Here is a 20,287-nt window from a genome sequence, read left to right as displayed (position 1 = left end):
AGCGAAAAAATTATCTCGATTGATAAAATCCCTGCGTTTCTACAAGCGTTTAAACATGTAATTTCTATGTTCACGACCGCGCAAAGTGGGATCTGGGTCGAGCTACTAGTGACGTCACTTCGGGAACCGGGCTAAAACACTCAAGAGACTTTTGACTGAGCTGCGAGGGCAGTCAGAACATTTTCGGGGTATCTGTGATTCATATTTTATCAGAACTGGACAAGAACTTTAAGTGAAAGAACTGTATCATCTAGCATTACAATTCGGAGTCTAGCTACGATTTGGACGGCTGTGAAGTACATATTTTTTTTCCATTTCGAAGTGCGGGTCGCTAGTCGAGATCGCCGCGTTGTATAATTATATTAAGGCCGGGATCGACAATTTGCCAGTCCATTTGGGTTATAAAGTTACAAACAATGACTGAAGAGTTAACTTACAGCTCTTAAAGGGTTATAGAGATGCCAATGAACACGAAGAGTTGGTAATTTGACTTTACGGAACGTGCAAATTTCGGAGTGACAAAACACTTTTACATTCAAATATTAATTTCCCCCGAAATACAAGTTAAAATGTGATGCAGTCGTAATCCACTCCTGCCTACTTCTCCAGATCATTGATTGAAAATAGTTTTAACATAAGAGATAAGCAGAGATGTCGGCAAATAATATTCGAAGGTGAGGTAACTTTTCGCTTCGTTATTGTCGCCCGACCGTAGAATATGCACATTCAATTACTGTGTACGAACACGAGCTACACAAATTTGCACATTCCGAACTAGTGAAATCATGGAAAATCCTTCGACAAGATCTTGAAAAGAGGTTCAGTATACTTTCAGTTAAATGAATACATTTCTACTTCACTGTTATTTTGAATGAAATGTCTATTTTACGCACGCTAATAACCTGGGAGTCCTCGACTTATTAGTTTGCGTTTCGGTTGACTGATAAGCGCATTCTCCTTTCAGCACAACAATCTCCGTCGGTAGCTATAGGGTCGAATCTCAATCGTTTGTATCACTTTCCTCAGATATTTATAAATGCTTGATCCATTCTAAGTTTGTAATTTAGATGTATTTCGTTCCTCGAAGACGAAACTCCAAGAGCAAAACAATTTTGTATTCGGAATGACCATTGAGAAACACGGCCAGATTACAGGCGACCTCCGGCGTGCATGTGTTTTTATTAAAATCCACAGATACATAGCTAGTTCACCAGTTCGAAGCCTCAACAATCTTCTTCGCGTCGTTGTAGAACGTTTAGACAAGTCAAGTCTCTATTTCAAAACGCGATGCGTTTAATTTACCGTGTAATTTCGTCACCTATAGTTTCGTCTGGGACTCGAGGCAAACTCTTGGATGGTCTGGTCTAAGTTAACGGACGTTATACGTTTGCGCTCGAAATAGTCAGATGGCTCCCAGCTTATCCCAAATTCGTGTCTTATGCAGTACCTTGACAATTTCAAGCTTTCCACTAGAGATAGAGAAGAATATATAGGCCATGAAAATCTCTAGGTTTTTACAGTAGCGGCGAACCCGAGATCGAAGAAATCCTCAATGGCTCCCGGCGTTAGCTTCGCACAGATCAGCCCACTTCTTTGGTCTTTTTCTTGTTTCTGGCAGAGTTTCATCGAGATAGAGGTATTGAATGAAGAGGAATACTCTATTCTACGCATCCTGTATTGCTACAGCCTCCAACAACATATCTTTCTTGCATTCTGCAACGATTTTGACACACACTATCGCATGTTCGCATACATTCTTCTCAGAAACAAAATATTGTTATTCCCGAAGTGACGTCAAAGGCCAACTCGTCCCATTCTCCGCTATTCCTCGGTCGTCAACATGGAAAAGGGCAAATTTGCAAACTACAAATTCATAGAAAATTAACGAAAATTGCTAAAACGATAACTTTTTCGAAGTGGTGATCAGGAGAAAAAGGAAATTTATATTAGCGAAAAAAAATTTTGGGGGTTAGTGGCACTTTAAGTGAAAAGCTTGTGGGTAGCAGAATGCCGCTTGCTCACGTTAATGCATTCAGCCCTGTTCGAGTCCACCAGCTGCACAAAGTTTGCAACAGGCACTCACTTTTCTTAGTTCCCAGACTTTGCGCGGCAATTTTGTCCTTAGCTCGAACGACAGCTCGAACTGCTTACCGTAGTATACAAATAAAATTGATCTTGATTTTAAGGGAAACGTAATTTTCGATGGGACAAATCAAAGTCACTTGTCGAGTGGATTTTTAAGTGCTCTCTGTAAGTATTTGTCAATATTTTGTCATCTTTCTGTAATTTGCGTTTCAGGATGCCTATCGAAGATTTGCATAATTTGCACCTGTATAGCATGCATAGGTTACAGAAATTGAAACCAGCGTTAATCAAAGTTAGTGTGCCTGTTAAAATTGCGATTTTCATCTCAAGGTAAGGTAAAGTGTTTAAAGTATCAGTGACATTTTTTTGAAGTTTGATCCTTCTCTTGCTAAAAAAAAGTCTGCTGTTTAATACGTTTGTTTTTGGTGATTTTCCCGTTGTTTTGCTAATTATTTTTGATCCGTTAGGTCATTGGTTTCATACTAATGAGAATCGTTTGGTTTAATTTGAAATGTTTTTCGCTGTTTTTCTATTGAACATATCGATTATATCGACCGAATGGGTGTACTGCTGTGCTGTTTATGTTTGAAAAAAAACAAATTTGTTTTCTCCAGTTATATTACCAATTTTCCTTTTAAAATTGTATCACTACAAACATAATTACAAAAAATCGTGTTAGTTCACCAAGAACGCGGCATGGAGTTTGCGTTACGTAACTTAATATTTGCGTTGAGTTTACGATTCAGTACGGATCGTGTTTCCTTTACAAGGTACGTGTAAATTCACGAGTCACTTGTTTATCTTCGTTTAGTAGAGAGCTTAAGCAATGACTACGGCGACTTCGAGGACAACGCCTAGAAAAAATGAATTTATATTTTACCTTCGGATTACGCAATTGTATAGATTTGTTCAGTACGCCTATTGGTCTCAGAATTTGCTCAAGCTAAATATGTAACGCTAGCGTTCAATTCCAAATAAAGAGACGAAAACTTAGGCGCTGTCGTTCGCGTTGTCAAAAATACGCAGAACTTAATCATTTCACGTTGTTGTTTTACAGAGGACGGCAAAGAAATGTACAGAGATTTATAACGCACGTGCACAGCTATTGTTCTACTCCTTAAAACTTTTGTTTTGTGGTGTTCTCGTTGCCGTCGTGGTTTGCTTAAGCTCTCCACTCCACACCCTATAGAAAGTGTAATATTTTCGACAGCCCAAAAAACTAGAGATAAGAACCAGCTTCCTTTATTTTCACCTATTTGTTATTTTAAATATTATTGGGTTTTCGTTTTTGTTTTGTTTTGTTTGTTTGTTTGTTGTTTTTTTATGGCTGTTGTTTTCAACCGCGGGGATCGTAAATCTATGTTCTAATTATATATACTCAGTTATTGTAGTTATTGTAATGTGTTGTCAAACTTGAAAACAGGATATAAGTTGCCATCAAGGTTGGCAATATTCCAACTATTTTTTGCACTCGGGGAAAAAACAAAATCATGATATGGCCTGAATTTAAATTATGCAAGTTAACTCTTATTTTAGAATTATTTAACTCTTAGTTGTTGGGAAAGAAATTTAGCTTGTTGACCCTACTTTCACAAGTAACATGGGAAAACATAAATCGGAAATGCGAATTTTAAAAATTAGCAAAATCAACCTTTACGGAACCTCGTGAAATACCATTAATTTATTTCCATTTGACATAAAACTTATTTTTTTTTTTTGGTATTGCACGATTTCTAAGAGCCTTTTCTAGAATATCTCGACAAAAGAATAGTTTTTGAGATGTCCTACGATGTTTTCCAATTTCACTACCAATCGGTTTTTTTTTTTTACAGAGACGCTCAGTGTGACATTTTCATATTTGTCTTTGTTTCAACTTGACACATGTTTACCTTGTTTGTAGAGCCTATCTTTAGTTTGGCTTGTCAGCAAAAAATTTCATTAAGTCAATTGAAAAAGAAAATTCATTTGTTCGCACCTAGCGCAGGTGTCAAAGTAAATGTATTGGTACAAATACTAAGAAGCCGAGCTCTTCAACAACGTTGAACACTGATGGTGAAGGTCGTGTAGCTTTCCCTGCTCTAGAGGCAACAGTTCACGTTTGTGTTCTGCGAAACAGGTAAGTAAGCGTCTAAATACTGTCATTTGTCAACATGCAGTAACCAGACCTCAAGGTAAAGCAGTATGTTGCACATAATTTCTGTAAACCTTCCATTATTGTAGAGATTCTTCATCATGGCCATGCACCGTGCAAACGCCATGCAACAACACTGTATGTGACAGTTTTCTGGAGGAAACAAAAAGAAAGAATAGAATAGGAAATATGACAAGACAGCTCACAGAGTCTAGCTTGTCTGCTGTATTCAATTCATGGCTTAAGACCACTGATTCGTTGCTACACCCGAAATGTTGCTGTAACAGTGTTTAAAACGAGTTCAGACCATCCCAGAAGTGAAAACTAGTAGATTTAAAATACATATATCATGGAATTTTGAAATTTTCACCGTCGCCCATCTGCTAAATTGAAGTGAGGTTTTATTAAAAAGCAAATGACGAAAGGAAATGAACAAACAAACAAACGTTGTCAGAGAACAAATTCAAATAAACCCAAGTGTATACTTTTCCTGATTTGATTTAATAAAACCTGAGATTCTATCATCGTAATGAATTCTGGCACAAAAACTCAAGATTGAATTACTGAAGGCGTTGCATTACTTGTAGCATTGCAAAATGCGCACATGAATTTACTATACTTAAGTTACTAACATTGAGAGGCTGAAAATTTTTTGGGCCAACAGTTTTCAAAATAATCAGGTATGAGCTATTTTTAATTTGATAGAAACAGGTGTTTCCTCTTGTTAGATGTGTTCAGTGATCGAAGGGTTTTGCGCCCATTGTTAAGTTAGTTCAGATCCTAAAAGGCATTAGATCTTTAAGGCATTAGAATTCACTGAAAGTTTTTATGTTAAGTTTCTTGTCCTCAATTTCACGTTTGCATCAAACGACAAGACCTACTGCCACACATATCTCTATGTATTAAATTGCTGTACCATTGAAAGTTTCGTTTTCATTGGACAGTTAAAACATATCATATTAATTCTGGTTTATTTTTCCTTTATACTGAGAAAAAAAGCTACGTGTTACCAACACTGTTTTTTCCTTTACGTTGAAAAATAACGCGCATTTGCCACTTTTTAGTTTATTGCAATTGCCTGTAATTTAATTTAACTTTTTGTTGGTTTGGACGCCTTGTAAATGTGCGCGAAAGAAAAAGTCATAGCTGACAAGTTTTTCAAGATCACCCCTCTCTTGCAGTTTGAACTCATGTGTGAATGTTTGAACATGGAAAGTTTGAACTTATCTGAATTTCATCTTATACGAGCCTTTTCTTTCTCACCTCAGGGGCTAGTGGGAACAAACACGTACCCATGGAGGTGTTAACTGCACCTGAAGGTTGGTATTAATTTGATTTCCTGTAACAAAGACATGGATTAATGTGTAGAAACAATATCTTTACGATAAGGTGCAACTGCCTCTTCCTGTGCAAGCTGTATACCTTATTTATCCGTTAAATGGTGCACTTAGCAATTTCAAAGTTAAATGATCTTTTAACTTAGACAAAAAAGATCTTTCATTTCTTGGAAATATTTTTCTGAATAACATAAGGCCTTTTTAAGTGTTCCTAAATCCTACATGTATTTCCCGCTAAAGACGATCTGGCCAGATCTCAGCTTTTTGATTTCCTTTCATTAGACTGGCGCCTTAAAACTGCAAATCATTTCTGGACAGTGTTTAACCTGAGTGTTTCTAATTCCTTGTTGCTTTTTTCTGAAAAAAAAAATTAAAACATTGTCTAAAGAGGCTTTTAACTTGAATGTTTAACCTGGGTGTTTCTAATTCCTTGTTTCTTTTTTTAACTTTAAACATTGTCTAAATAGCTTTGTAAACCGAATGTTTCTAATTCCTTGCTGCCAAAAAAAAAACAAAAAACAAAAAAGGTTTAAACATTGTCTAAAGAGCTTTTTAACCTTGATTGTTTCTAATTCCTAGATTCCCTTTAAGTTTTTTGGTCCTTTTTTTTCATATGACAGAGAAACGATGAGAACGTTATTTCTTTGCGATTGGCCGAGAGCCGGCGAATATCTCATTTATTTTTAATTACCATTACAGCGCTAATTGACGTGAGCGAGCGTTCAGACATGTAATAATTGTTTATCGTATGAATCTTCAAGCAATAATGATGGATTTGCACTACTCGTGATATTTGAAAATTCCTTCAAATTGCACTCGCCTAAAGGCTTGCAGAATGTTGAGAAAGTTTTCGAATAGCACTTGTTGTATAAATCTCTAATTGTACAGGTATACGATTACCAATGCAATCAAGTCCGTCGACAGTTTCTCGTTTCCCATGTCTTGTGTATTAACAACAGGTTTCTTACAACATGTAAAGAAGTACATTATTTGGATTATTTTTCATTTCGCCCATTAGACTGGTTTGCCTTTTAACTGTTAACAACTATTTAGAGTGTTCATGTTTCATTTCCTGGAAATGTTCTTCTGAATTAATAATAGGTTACCTTTAAAGAGCTTTCGAATTTTTCAGGCCAATATACAATTTTATTTCAATGTACACCCGTCAGCTTGTCGATAACACGTTATAATTGAACATTTTTTTCTATGAAACTTGAAATGTTAAGTTTTTGTGCTTGTTTATTTGAGGTCGAACGAAGAGGCAACCATAATGTAGCTAAAACTGAAATGTAAGCTATGGACGCTCCTCAAGAAATTATTTATGTGATGCGATCGTGTTTCTCAGTTGTTCTTTAGGATAAGTGAAATAGATTTGAATCAAGATTTTTCGAGACAACTAGAGGATGGGAAATTGGGTTTTCTCCTACATTTTGCCAGTTTTCGGGAAGTTCAATGAAATTGAGAATACCAAAAGTTGGTATTTCACTGTGGTTATATTCATTAATTTATATATTTTTTCTTTTTAACAGGTATTCTTGCAGTTTATGGGAAAAACAAGATAAAAAATAAATAAGCGGGTAGGTTGTCCTAAAAGGCTAAACATGCCGATTCAAAATTCAGAAAACTGTGAACTTTAGCCGAAGTGTACGCTTTATAACTGAGTTTCCAATGCTTGGAGTTCTCGATACCTGATGTAAATTTTATCAACATACCTAGCCTCTTTTATTACTGATAGTTGTAAGCAAAGATCGTCTTACATGTAAAATAACGAAAGCTTCTAAAACTGCATGGTCTTCAATGCACCTTATCTCGAAAACAAGTACGGTGATCCCCCATTTTGTTTTATTGCCTTTTTGGCAAAAGTTGATCGTTACCTTACTGCATTGCATCAAGTTTAAAATAATCTTTACTTGTGAACATTTGGGTAGGAACGTCCTTAACCCTCCAGGTTTCGTAAAACGTGTTAACAGGCATTACCAGTTACTATTTTCGTGAAATCAGCTCCCAAACAAAATGCATTCCAAACTGAAAACTGCTTTGTATTTCTACGGGTTAGAAACTGTATTCATGCTAGCAAATTGCCACTTAAAAATTGCCATTAACGATGATAATTTTTTTTAAGAAAACCAATTTTTGTCATATTTAAGAAGAAACCTTATATCGATTGCAGATTGGAAAAAAAAGCAAACTTCGATTTATCCTCCTAGAGATCAAAGAGATTTAAGCTAACACAGCATGGAAGGCAACAGCACTTCACTTCCCCCGTCGACAGTCAGTCCCAATCCTCCGCCTTCGAAAAGCCTGGACCACGCCTTTCAAGTGTCATTCTGGGTGATTGCTGTTGCTTCCTTTACATTCAACTTGTCATTCTGTATCGTGCTTCTGAGGAAACCCTCCCTGTTAAAGAAACCCCACAATATCCTACTGTTCAGTTTAGCAGTGGTAGATATGCTGACTGGTGAGTAGACAACTTGTGAGTCATTTAGTCTCTGTGTCTTGATAGGTTGTCGTCACTTTAAATGGTTATCTTGAAAGTGTGATAAAGGGGAACTGTAAACTGGTGTTCATAATAGCCTTGCCTTCCGCCCAGGCGTCCCTAAGTTGGAGCGAGGTGCGCTTGGTGTTGTGGGTCATTTACAGAAGCAAAGTTGCCACATTCACCGCCTAACCATGAAGCCCCGCGCTCCCCGTTTTCCGCCTTTACTGACGAGCTGCAAGTGCGCAGGGGCTAAATCAATATAGTAACCTTTATATCAGTGATTACTCAAGTTATATGGACATTCAGTCCCGGAACGAAAGCACAATTTTACCAATCCCGCAGTGCATGTTTGCTATCCAGGCCTCAAATGGATTCGAAACCTTGAACACCGTGCACAGTGCGAGTGTAGAGTGTACACCCTACATTATGAACTCTATCTACACTTGCCTTCGAGTCGCCTACCTTTGTATTTGTATTATGTTATGTGCAGTGAAGAACATACATCAGCAGGCTTTCTTTTAGGCTACAACGAAACAAGCGTCAATTAACGTTTCTATATTCGTCAGTGCTGATGCATTCTTTTTCTTTCAGGAGTCTTCCTCGTAGCTACTCCTGGATACGCCATTGCAAAGTCCGCATACCCAGTCCCTCTCGGATTAGGCGGCGAGATTTTTTGTCGCCTGTTCGCAAACAGATATCTTCTGTTTGCAATGGGAAAAGTTTCCATCCTTCTTGTGGCCTGCCTTGCTATCGAGCGATGGTACTGTGTGCTTCGGCCAATCAGATACAAGGATCAGTTTAGCAGAAAACGTATCATCCTTTACGTTTTCGTCATGTTTATTATCACGTGTATTCTTTCCATGAATAAGTTGATCGAGACAAAACTCGCTGGCAAAAAGTGCATTTCGGAGAAAGCTCCGTACGGCAAGTACGGTACACGGGCTTTTATTATCGCATACAGTTTCATCGCGTTTTACATTCCTTGTCTGTTGACATGGATAACGTTTGGCCATATCGCAATTAATCTCCCGTCATCCCCCGGAGAAAGTACTGAGAGTGTAAACAAACGGAGGCGACAGAGACTACTACTGCGCATGTGCGCTTTAACCGCAGCAGCCTTGACAGTTTGCGGTTTTCCTTCGCAGACCATCTACATTCTCAGTCCTTTTGGTATCACAAAAATTGGCAGCCCAGTGCATAAGGGTTTTAATGTACTGGTGTTTATTAATTCTTGCATGAATCCTTTGATTTATTGTTTCACTAACAAAGAGTACCGGAAGGAGTTTAAAAAGCTTTTGGGATGCAATAGAGGGAGTGAGATATCTCCAGAGACTGAACTGGGCTCAACTCAGACTCACACTGCAGCTACGCGTTATACGATCAAGGATAAAGAATAAACGCAATAAAACACAACAAAAAAATAAAAAACCGAAAACTATATATACGGCCGTTACTGATAAAGAACCCTGATAGAAAAACATTGGTTAATTTAGCTGATGTAATTTTCATGAATATCAGTCACTTAACTGAGGTCTAAGACTCTTTGCTCCATAACGAGCTATGACCGTCTGAATGTAAGACGTGCTATTTGCATCTTTTTTTCTGAAAAAAAGTCAGTTACGAACTAAGGCCTGTCTTAGTTTTTTTTTTTTTAATTCATGAGTCATGACGTTTCTTTAACAAAAATAGGAAATAGAAAAAATAGGAAAAGCGTGACGTCGTTAAAAAGGTCCATTGTCCGGAGCTAAGAGTTAAGGGTGTTCGTATCTTTTTATAACGGCACCAAACAGAAGGTAAGGCATTCATGTTTATTCACAATTTCGTATTTTAGAGTTAGTTCTGTGATTTTTAGGAAGAGTTAAGCTTATAAACAAAAACATTCTACTTTACAAATTAATGTAATAATTTCCAACAATTGTTCATAATCAATCGTTATTTTGTTTAATTTGTAATTTTTGAAAATCACGAAGAACTGTTTAATTGAAAAGAAAAATAATTTAGGCTGTGGTTGTAAAATATTAAGAAAAAATAAAGATTGAGTGAGTGTCCTGAAAACCCTTGTTACTGATTTTTTTAACCAGCAGTGAATGAAATCCATAAACAAGAATAGTTTTCCGAATTCTCTTACGACCTTGACTTTTTTCACGAAACGAGCCTCTGTGTGCTATGAGGCTGCTTGAGCCTGTCAATCATAAATCCAACGGGACCAATTTAAGTGGTTATTTGATTACCACATAGGTTTCCTTATGATACTAGTAGTAATCGTAGATTAAAGGGTGTGTTCGAGTTTTGGTAGGCTTGGTATGTTAAAAAAAAAACAAACAAAAATTCTAGGGACAACATTTTGTGTCTGAGCTGTTAGGTAGGCGTGAAATTGGTCTCCCTTCAGCAGGGGCGAAAACAAATGAATTGATCACAAAGCAGGCTTGGTATGTTAAAAAAAAAATTCTAGGGAAAGCATTTTGTGCCTGAGCTGTTAGGTAGACGTGAAATTGGTCTCCCTTCAGCAGGGGCAAAAACAAATAAATCGATCGCAAAGCACGTGCATACGAGAGGGTTTGTTCTCGTTTATACATGTATTGTGTAATATTAGTTACGATCGGTCAGTAAAAAACATGGACTGCAGTCGGGAGGCCGCATTTAGCCCGCAGTCCCCATTTTATACCTGAGTCCGCGCGCGTTTTATGCCCAGTCCGTAATGCTTAGTCCGCGTTTTATGCATAAGTCTGTCTTTTATACCCAGTCCGTAGTCCGTAGTCTGTAGTCTGCAGTCTGCAGTCCGCAGTCCGCAGTCCGCAGTCTGCAGTCTGCAGTCCGCAGTCCGCAGTCCGCAGTCCGCAGTCCGCAGTCCGCAGTCCGCAGTCCGCAGTCCGCAGTCCACAGTCCGCAGTCCGCAGTCCGCAGTCCGCAGTCCGCAGTCCCCAGTCCCCAGTCCCCAATGCGTGTTTTATACTGCCCGTGTAAATCGACACCAACGATGTTTGTTCCGTCGGTATGCGAGACTATGTCCTTTTAGTACCAAAACTAGGACAATTATTTTGTTTACGAACACGACTTTGGGGTAACAGCTACAGGGCATTTCCACTTCCGAAACAATGAAACGGAGGACATGTTGGTGTACCAAAGCAACCCTGTGGGAGTTGTAGTCCATGGGCCAAGACCCCCAAAAGTGGTTTTTTTGTACCATGTGGAGGGACCAGTGCTATCACGTATTTTCTCAATCTGCAATAACTGAAGTCTATTTTAAGGTATGATAGCACGCTTCTATCAGTAGCTTTCTTGCTCTAAACATGTGATAAAATGACGTCATCTAAACTGCCTAATGACCACGGATCCGGTCAACAGCTTCAGATTCTGAGCGATGTCCATCGTACAATTCTCTTCAAACAACATTTTATACATTTTAGGCCTAGCAGAATATGACATTGATTCAATTGCAAAAGAAGGAAATTTTTTTAAGGTTGTCTCGTTGCCATAGAGACGGAAATGGTCAATGAACCCACAACTGAAATAAAAGTCACTGAAAATAAGGCTTTTCACCTTCTAATTTTAAAAAATAACAACTGCAATATACGTTGTCAAAACGTTCAATCATTTGTAGATCACTCTAGCACTGGCTTGGATTAACTATTCAGCTAATGAGTTTTAAAGAGCTCCCTTAACGAGTCCTCTTTGTCCTGATATCATCCATTCTGAAGCCATACCAGTACCAAACACATTGGAGACTTGTCCTTTTCGCGTCAGTCAAGCATCATTTTCACTTAAATGTAAACAGACTCATGTTTATTGTCAGCAACAATAACAGCTAAGTTATTTTAAAGCATTTAGCGGTTGCCATGACAACCACAAACAGTTACTCGATACATTAAAAAGAGTACATCGTTCGAAACTAAACCTTACGAATGTAAGAGTATGTATAAGGAAAGTTATTTCATATTTTTCCTATGGTTATGAGATTCTTACCTTTCGCTTTCTTCATCGTCATTGTCGTCAACGGATAATACATCGTCGTCATCATCTGGCCTGTTTGTGCAATCTTGAAGCCGGCACATATCAGTACATTTCAGCCCATTGACAATGCGGGAGCACGATGGAAGTTTGCAGGACCTACTGCACTGACAATTCTAGAACAGCTTGCGGAGCTGGCTGACCACCCATCCAGTCTACGACCAGCTTGTCGTCTTCACTACACCAGCCAAATCCCACTGGTGATGGGATGGCTGGGCATCTTTGTAAACTTCGTCTCCAGACAGCAGCCTGGTAGTTTGCTCGTAGCGAGTGTTTGTGCAGCGTATCATTGCAGGGTGGCAGCTGGTTGGAATCAACGTCTCCTCTCTTCAAACAGAACAGTCGATATCGCAGCTCATTGATGTCGCTTGTCCCAGGGTTGCTGCAGTACATGGCACATGTAAATTTCTGAAGACTATGGTACAGGTGATCAGACATATTCCAGAACATACCCAAATGCTGGAACATCTCTTGAAATTCAGCATTTTGCTTTACAATTCGATAACCTGCAACCTTTCCCCGTCCGGCAAAAGCACTAACAGTGTCGCACCCTGTGAATGCATGAAAGCCCGGTAGTGATCTGCATACACTTGCTCCAACCCTCTCAACTACTCTTGAGATATCGATGTACTTGACTTTGGTCTGTGAACCACTTTTAATGAATACTGAAGAAGGAATAAAGCTCTTGAAGGCCAAAAGAAGTACCAACACATCAGTGTCTTCTGATACTATGACGACCGAAGCAAACCTCGATTTAGCTGCATGGGCTGCATGTAAGAGGATTCGGGTGTCAGCCTCCTCTTGGGTTGATTCGAGCTCACTGATAGGTTGCATTATTCTAGACGATAATTGGTAAAATGTTTCGCCACATGTGACAACCAGAGTCCTTCCAGATATAGCTTCTCTGTGTACTTTTCTTTCTTCCACTCACTGGTTACAAACACTATGAAAGCTTGTTTGTTCTTTGAGCTACACAGGAATCTTCTCCACTGTTTAACCTTGTGTTCGGCTTGAATATTGCGGTATTCGCTTCCTAAACCGTCACCCCTGTTCTCTCTTTCGGCGTTCTTTATGGATTCCTCTCTGTAATAATCGAAGACGACATCAATCCTGTTACTTGTTCCACCTTCGTTTAGAACTCTGCAAAGAAGAGTTTCAGCAACTGCCGCAAATGTCTTCTTATCACCTTTCAAACACTGGACAAGAGCCATCCCATCTATTACACATGCTGAGGGTTGGGGAATGGCATCTGCTGCTTCGAAATTTTTATGCAATTCTTTAGCCAAGGACGCTTTGTTCGTCTTACGCATCAAGCCATCCGCGGTAGCTAATGACCAAGGGAGTGGTCCGAGAGGATGGGATAACACTTCTCTCATCTGTAAGTCTCTGCTCTCTGCGATGACAATCATTTGAGCAAACAGTCTTCTGTCGGCCTTGATGATCACTTCTTGGTTCTTACCAGCTTTAACTGATACCTCCTGGTTCAAGTGAGCAAAAGTCTTCAGCTTAGCTCTCGTGATTGAAAGCCGAGAGCAACGACCTCAGTCTAATCCACCCAAAGTCAAGTTCCATGATTCAATCAACAACAACAACAACAACAACAGTTTATTTCTACTACTGTAAACAACTAAAAGAATTTACAAGATTGTAATTGTAAATTCTTTTAGTTGTTTACAGTAGTAGAAATAAACTGTTGTTGTTGTTGTTGTTGATTGAATCATGGAACTTGACTTTGGGTGGATTAGACTGAAGTCGTTACTCTCGGAATGCTCTGTAGGCTTCCTCTCCTTTATCTTTAGCTTGTAGCAAGTCGTGCTCTACATCAGGAGTGGCAACTTTTCCTGTGGAAAGACAGACGAGGTCTTGAAGGTCAGGGCTGAATGGGTTGAGCCAAGTGTTTTGAAGAATTGACACTATGGATTGAACATCAGCTTCATCTCTTTGTATTCTTGTTGTTTGTAGATCTTTGTGTTGGGAACAAGAACTACTGATGTGCAATATATCTTTGAGTTGCCTTAGGAAGGTGCTCCGGTATTCAGCGACCAGGTAGAATTTGTAGGATTTCACGTGCGAATTTTTAGTTTTGCTTGCCATTTATGTATGCAAATTACTACTATTTAAACGCTACTGTTTCCTAGCGCGCCAATCTTTTCAACGTTTTCTCTAGCTTCAAGTTAATATCGTTGCGGAATCTATTCTACCTAGCTTCACCGTCTTCGCTATACAGTCAGGAAACATTTGTAAGTCTTTATATTCTGTCCTGTATTTCTCATATCGCTCGGCTCTTCTTCACATGTATTTTTATTTATTTTTCTAGTCGAACCTCGCTCGCTCTATCTTTCAATTCTCAACGGGCTCCTCGAGTCTCGTCAACAGAGCGTGAGTTCGAAATCTCTAGACGTAGCGTCAACAAGGACTGTAAGCTACAGAATTTGCTTACTGCATTAAGCCTTAGACTGAAACCTTTAGTTCCTCCTGACGTTTGAGTGTCTTTGTTGACAGTCTCCTCGCACGTCTGATCAACAGGTATTCTCCCAGAGGGTTGTCTTCGCCAATCTGAACAGAAAATCCTCCGGATCGCAAGTATTCCAGGGTGTCCGGATGCTCTGCTGGTAGATGTGACATTTCATGCAGATATGCTGAAAGGTACCTGGCGTAGTTAAGGTTATCATATGCGAAACACCACGGGACAATTTCACTGATATATGAAAGGTGAAGATCCCAGTCTCCCTCCCGAGATCCTCTTAACAGACCAAGTAATATTTCCACCATGTCAACATAAGACATCCAGAACTTCGATAGCTTCCCATTATCATGTCGGAGATAGCTCGTATACAAGCAGAACAGTTGCGATACTTCTTCAAATGAGGGACTCTCCACTGTGTCTTTGAATTCTTGTTCACATGTGTTATCACAGAGCGCTTTCATGCAGTCCTTTTAAAAACGCATTAACAGTAGGCTTCTTCTCTTTATGATGTTCCTCAATCCAAGAGTTAAATCCCATCCATGCTAGCCTGTTAAGAGCTTCATACATGAGCTTGTGAAATCGTACGGCGCGATTATATGTACGGCCTTCTAGAACACCAGCCACAGATCCTTCAGCAATTAATCCAGACTCGACTATTACGTCTCGTAAACCAGCATCTTGGAAACGCTTTCCGATCACTGAATAAAAAGTGCAAATGGTATGGAGTACACCCATTCTCAACACAAGGTCATCAAACTGTGCCCTGTGTTTCCACTTTATCTCAGTAGCTTTAGCATACAGTGCCTGATCAAACACAACAACTATGCTTTGGAGGTTTAAAGTTTCCTTAATCTGTAGGGAATTGATGAGGACTTGGTACACAGCTGACATGTTCGTCGCTGGGGCATTGATTGTTGGAAGATAGCCCACGTTATCCTTGGCAACTTCTTGGTTATTACGCACCAAAATATTGAAACCAGTCCAACCAGGAACAGATTGCTTCTGACTTGCATGAATGCGTACTAAAACCCATAGCAAGTTCTTTCTCCATGTACATTCCATGATTTGATTTAACTTGACCTCCACATATCCTCTAGTATGGGGCCCACAGCGCTCGCCGGCATTATAGATAGGTACAGTTTCATCATCCACAGACTCGATACTTCTCCTCTTCGATTTCACAATTTCACAATTTCACAAGACAACCATCAAAATGCTGATTGTTTAATTATGTAGCTACTTGTTATAGCTTTTATTGAGTTTTAAACACATACCGGCTTACAAACGATGAGAATTAATGATTAAGGCAACACAGTGCTGGGCTGTCGAGTCCATGTAGATCTCGAAGGACTGTAAGTTTTTATATAATTTGAGGTTCAAAATATCACTATATCGTCATAAAAATGCTTATTGTTTAGTTATACAGCTAATATTTTGTATATATTGTTGATTTCTAATCAGATCTCTACTTAAAGATTATCGAAATCAGTGAATAAGTCAAACGTACTTACCTGCCGTGAAAGTCGCCATCTTGAATTTCCCCATAATGCATTGCAACATTTGAAGTAATCCATAACTTACTATATCATCGCTTTTAAAGAGGTAAATTGAAATTTGGTTCTTAAAAAATGATTTGTGTTCTTTCTTGTTGTATTTATATGTGTGAAGACTATTTTTGATCCAGCTTAATATTTTTAATATGACTTTTGAAAACAAGCCTCGTTTTCATGCAAAAGCGAATTTTGGTGATATTTCAGCCAATAAAATATACAAGAAAGCTACTCTTTAGGGGTTGCTATCATAACATCTTGTAATCACCCCCAACTTAGCTTCAAATTTGTCACACTCTCAGCTGGTCCCTCTGAGTGGTACATCTGAGAGGGTCTGGCCCATGGACTATTGAACTCATTTCAGTCCTATGTAAACACCTTCGTTGGGTTTACATTACACAGCTTGCGCACAGAAATCTAGGCCAGCGAAGTGAAACTCATTTCCTCTTTAAGCAGCATTGGTTTCGGTCGAAGAGAAGAGAGTACACAAAACGCAGCCAAACTACGGCTTTCTGTTCGTACGAAAAGCCGTGGCATGTGCTGAATCCTGACGGGACAAAAAGGACACATTCTATCTTGTGATTGGCCAGAGCTGCATGCACGCTGTTTTAGTGATGCCCAATTAGCGAGTTTGAAATTCAAAAGTTAGCGTTTCGATCGATAATTAAGCCCCGTCCACACTACGCCGGGTAAATTTGAAAACGCAGCTTTTTTTCTACGGTTAGGCCAACCGTCCACACTAACCTGTCACGAAAACGGAGCTTTCTCGAAAACGCCCTTCTCCAAACCGGGGGAATTTGAAAACGCCGGCTTTTGGTTTTCGTGTGGACGGAAAACATTTTGAAAACGAAGCTTTTCGAAAACGATGACATGACGATCATCATGTGATTTTCCCGCCCGAGTTACAGGTAATTGTTGCGTTTTCAAATTTCTCCGGTGTAGCGTGCACGGAATGAAACATTTGGAGTGTTTTCAGAGTGAAAACATCGTTTTCAAATTTCTCTGGCGTAGTGTGATAGTGTGGACGGGGCCTAAGCCCTCAGTACCAAAGTCGCGACCACGGTGAATTTACCTTTATCAGCTTACAATTGAGAATCAATTTAATGCTTTCGCTTAGTTGATCATTTTGTTCATTTTGTGAAGCTAAAAGTGAAGTCAGAGTGTACACTTAGCTGCTTCCGAACATCTTAAGTTAAAAGCTCTAGTAACAACCTATCTTTTCATTTTCAGCGACTGTTTCTGTGCTATGTAGACGAAGCAAAGAAGACCATCTCGCTTGAGGAACTTATGTTACGACTCACAGCCGGAGGTTTAACAGCAGACCAAAAAGAACAGACGTTAAAAATCCTCCGCAGGACGGCTTCTTTGGTTTTCCTGGACTTTTTAACTTACATTCCTCTATTTATTCACATCCACGATCACATTCTACAAGATCTCCTTGGAACTGTTGTTTACAGAGACATGTTGACGGTTTAGATCATGATCACAAATGAGGCACAGACATACAGGCGGGGGAACGGAAGTTCTCGTAGTAATCTGATTCTTGTCGTCCAATCAGTTAGTGCTAGTTCCTTCGTTGTATGGCTCATGTTATGTTGCTTAGCAACCCGTCACACGAAACTTAGAAAACACGAGATTTCTAACAATGTCACGTGTTTGCCGACCATTTATTTAGTAGAAACGTTTGGCTGCAACCAGCTTAGTCTTCGAAGAGAAGGCTCTTTTGCTTCAGGTTTTCGTGAGTGGAGGAGATGCCACCTACGAAAAAACAAACAAGAGAGTCTGCTCACGAACTACAACGAACTTATCACTCTTGACAGCGATGGATGACTAGGCCGTTTGGGTGTTCTTCTTATAAGCCATGTGACACTATCTGCAAGGTTTATTTAAATTATTTGCTAGTTAAGAAAGAGCCTTTTTCCAAAACTTGCAGCATGGTTGCCTTTTGTAGGTAACAGTGGTAAAAGTAGGTCCACATAATGTACATGAGGCTAATGTCATGATGGCAACTTATATTTGTATCGAAAGAAAAACTGGATGAAAATATAAAGCAAACCACTAAAGGTCTGAAAGGATTAATATTATTTTATCCCCCACCCCCACCCCTCTATTTGTTAGAAAGTAAAGTGTCTGGCACAAGGTTAGGGCTCGCACACTGGTCAGGGCTCGCACACTGAAAATGCGATATAGAGTTCAGCGCAGCTGCTACCCTTCCGATCCTTAGTGAAAACTTAATGCATATCAAGACAATTATGATTGGTCTCAGTAAACAGGCGTCTCAACTCTCAGTGCGCATGCCTCTCTTCTTTCTTTTAATTCTACAACTTTACAATATAACACCTTGAGAGTCGCGATTCGCACTCTGTAGAAATCTGCGAAGTGTCTCGGAAACGAGGTGAAGACTAAAAAGAGCTAACAAGAACAAGACGTAAGACTACCGACAAACCTGAATTTGTTGCACTTTATTGTAAAGTTTAGTTTCTGTTTAGTTTTTACTTAATTACTTTACTTTGCCTCAACGAGCTCTGATTGGTTAAAACGCTGTGTATCATTAGATTTCGTAATATGGACGATAGAGTGGATTTTGCGCTTGCAGATATTCAGTCTACCGTCTATCAAACCGTGTTTATTGTCTTGAGAGTCAAGTCTATATCATAAAGCATCTAAAGAAGTTAAGACCGTGTATTGCGCTGTCAGCATTTAACGTTCACAACTGGAAGTTGGGAAAATTTGGATAAATTGGGCCCTGTTTTATATTCTTTTTAATCTCTCGTGTTCTCAAATTTTCGTCTTGGTTTTTTTTATAGTGTAGTACACGCTTCTTAGTTTATTCTTAATTACCTTTTCAGTGTAGCTCGAAGGTGTAATTTACCATGAGGTCAGGTTGAAATGTTTTGTGTTGCTTCTGGAAGGAAAAGATTATCAGAGAGGGCGCTTACATTGTCATCTAAACTGTATTTCACCTCAGTGAAAGTTAATAAGAATTTTTATGACCATGCAATCAGATAAAAAAGTCTCACGAGTTGTCAGGGGCAATTGTATTAAAATATTTCAGCCTTTCCCAACTTTCAGATAAATCCCGTTCATACCCTTAACAGGGACGTAGCTAGGGGGGTCCTGGGATGCCCGTGACCCCCCCTTTTTTGTAAGCCTTTTTTAGCAAACAACCTACAACAGGTGGCGAAAACGACACAACAATCCAGTGAGTACCCTCACTTTGACCGGTCACCCCAAAACGCAGACCATGCAGACTGCAGACTGCAGACCGCAGACCGTGCAGACCATGCAGACTGTACAGACTGAGTAGTTTTTTTTCTTATTCTTGTTTTTGCATTTACTTTTGAATCGCGTAATTCCAAATGGCTGTTGGAGTGTGACTGCGATCAAGCCAAAAAAAGCCTAGCGCATGGAAAGATCGATCACAGAAAACCGAATAGCATTTGAAATTCTCAGGGCAGTACAGTTACCGTGATGAGTTGATGCGATGGTTAATTTATCTGTCCTTAAGGCAGTTCTGTTTTTATGGCGATCTACGAGTGATCCCTCTTTCGCTTAGTCCACCGTGCGTGACGCATGAGAATACCTCGAGGAAAAAATTCATGCGAGCATTTTTTTCCCTCGAGGTTTACTTACGGTCATGTTCAACTAAGCGAAAGAGGGAATCAAATACTCCTGGTCTAATGGCGATTCTGTGCTTTGTGAAGCAAAAGCGATTTGTGGAGCGAGGTCGCTTAGAGTCACCGTCCTTGCTTTGTTTTATGAATCAGTTAAGAGGAGAACGAAGACTAAGAAAATCGAAAAAAAAAACAACAACAACAACAACAAATAGGACAAAATAAATTAAACCACAAACCCGTCGAAAATTGTCGCAATTGGCGCCCAGAATATATGGAAGTTTATATTTATGCTTGATTTTAGTACATTTAGGACCAGTAAAGGGAATTTCCCATAGAAAGTCTATTAAACGCGTGAATCAACAGTCAGATATTGAGTTTGTGCCGCCTGAGGATAAATAACAAACATTAGGACATATTGAAAACTATTTTGTTACTAGAAGCGAAAAAAGTGAGTCAAGTGTTAGGAAAAAAGCACTCACTCGGCACAGTCTGCATGGTCTGCACGGTCTGCAGTCTGCGGTCTGCAGTCTGCATGGTCTGCGTTGTGGGGTGACCGCACTTTGACACAGTGTGGATCTCCCTTTGAAAAAACTTGGCTACGCCCCTGCTTAAC

General features: G+C 39.4%; 1 protein-coding gene and 2 pseudogenes across 4 annotated transcripts; 1 reads left to right on the top strand and 2 right to left on the bottom strand.

Annotated features, from left to right (window-relative positions):
* Positions 1–2,025: 2,025 nt before the first annotated feature.
* Positions 2,026–10,360, top strand: LOC110066412 (5-hydroxytryptamine receptor 4-like). 4 transcript variants are annotated; one of them, XM_089295612.1, is made up of 5 exons: positions 2,026–2,415; positions 5,485–5,535; positions 7,083–7,130; positions 7,724–8,011; positions 8,624–10,360. In XM_089295612.1, the coding sequence occupies exons 4-5, from the start codon at positions 7,789–7,791 to the stop codon at positions 9,427–9,429; spliced, it is 1,029 nt and encodes a 342-aa protein (XP_089151738.1). In that variant the 5' UTR covers positions 2,026–2,415; positions 5,485–5,535; positions 7,083–7,130; positions 7,724–7,788; the 3' UTR covers positions 9,430–10,360. The 4 variants fall into 4 exon arrangements, with proteins under 4 accessions (XP_089151738.1, XP_089151723.1, XP_089151729.1 ...); XM_089295597.1 differs by lacking the exon at positions 2,026–2,415 and adding an exon at positions 3,098–4,896 and having other exon boundaries at positions 7,761–8,011; XM_089295603.1 differs by lacking the exon at positions 2,026–2,415 and adding an exon at positions 3,099–4,201.
* Positions 10,361–11,633: 1,273 nt separating this feature from the next.
* LOC149118400 (uncharacterized) lies at positions 11,634–13,736 on the bottom strand (annotated as a pseudogene).
* A 602-nt stretch (positions 13,737–14,338) lies between these two features.
* On the bottom strand, positions 14,339–15,569 carry LOC149118399 (uncharacterized; annotated as a pseudogene).
* Between the last annotated feature and the right edge of the window lie 4,718 nt (positions 15,570–20,287).

This window comes from Orbicella faveolata, unplaced genomic scaffold, assembly GCF_042242905.1.
Source record: "Orbicella faveolata isolate gen_17 unplaced genomic scaffold, um_ofav_v1 contig_1, whole genome shotgun sequence".
Classification (NCBI taxonomy): Eukaryota; Metazoa; Cnidaria; class Anthozoa; order Scleractinia; family Merulinidae; genus Orbicella; species Orbicella faveolata.
Note: the sequence above shows the minus strand (reverse complement) of the source record. Positions and strands in the feature narration are given on the sequence as shown.

Excerpts from the sequence above, each read along its gene's own strand:
- LOC110066412 (XM_089295612.1), top strand. The coding sequence starts at position 7,789 with ATGGAAGGCAACAGCACTTCACTTCCCCCGTCGACAGTCAGTCCCAAT. Across the intron at positions 8,012-8,623 it reads AGTGGTAGATATGCTGACTG|GAGTCTTCCTCGTAGCTACT; the intron begins GTGAGTAGACAA and ends TTTTTCTTTCAG.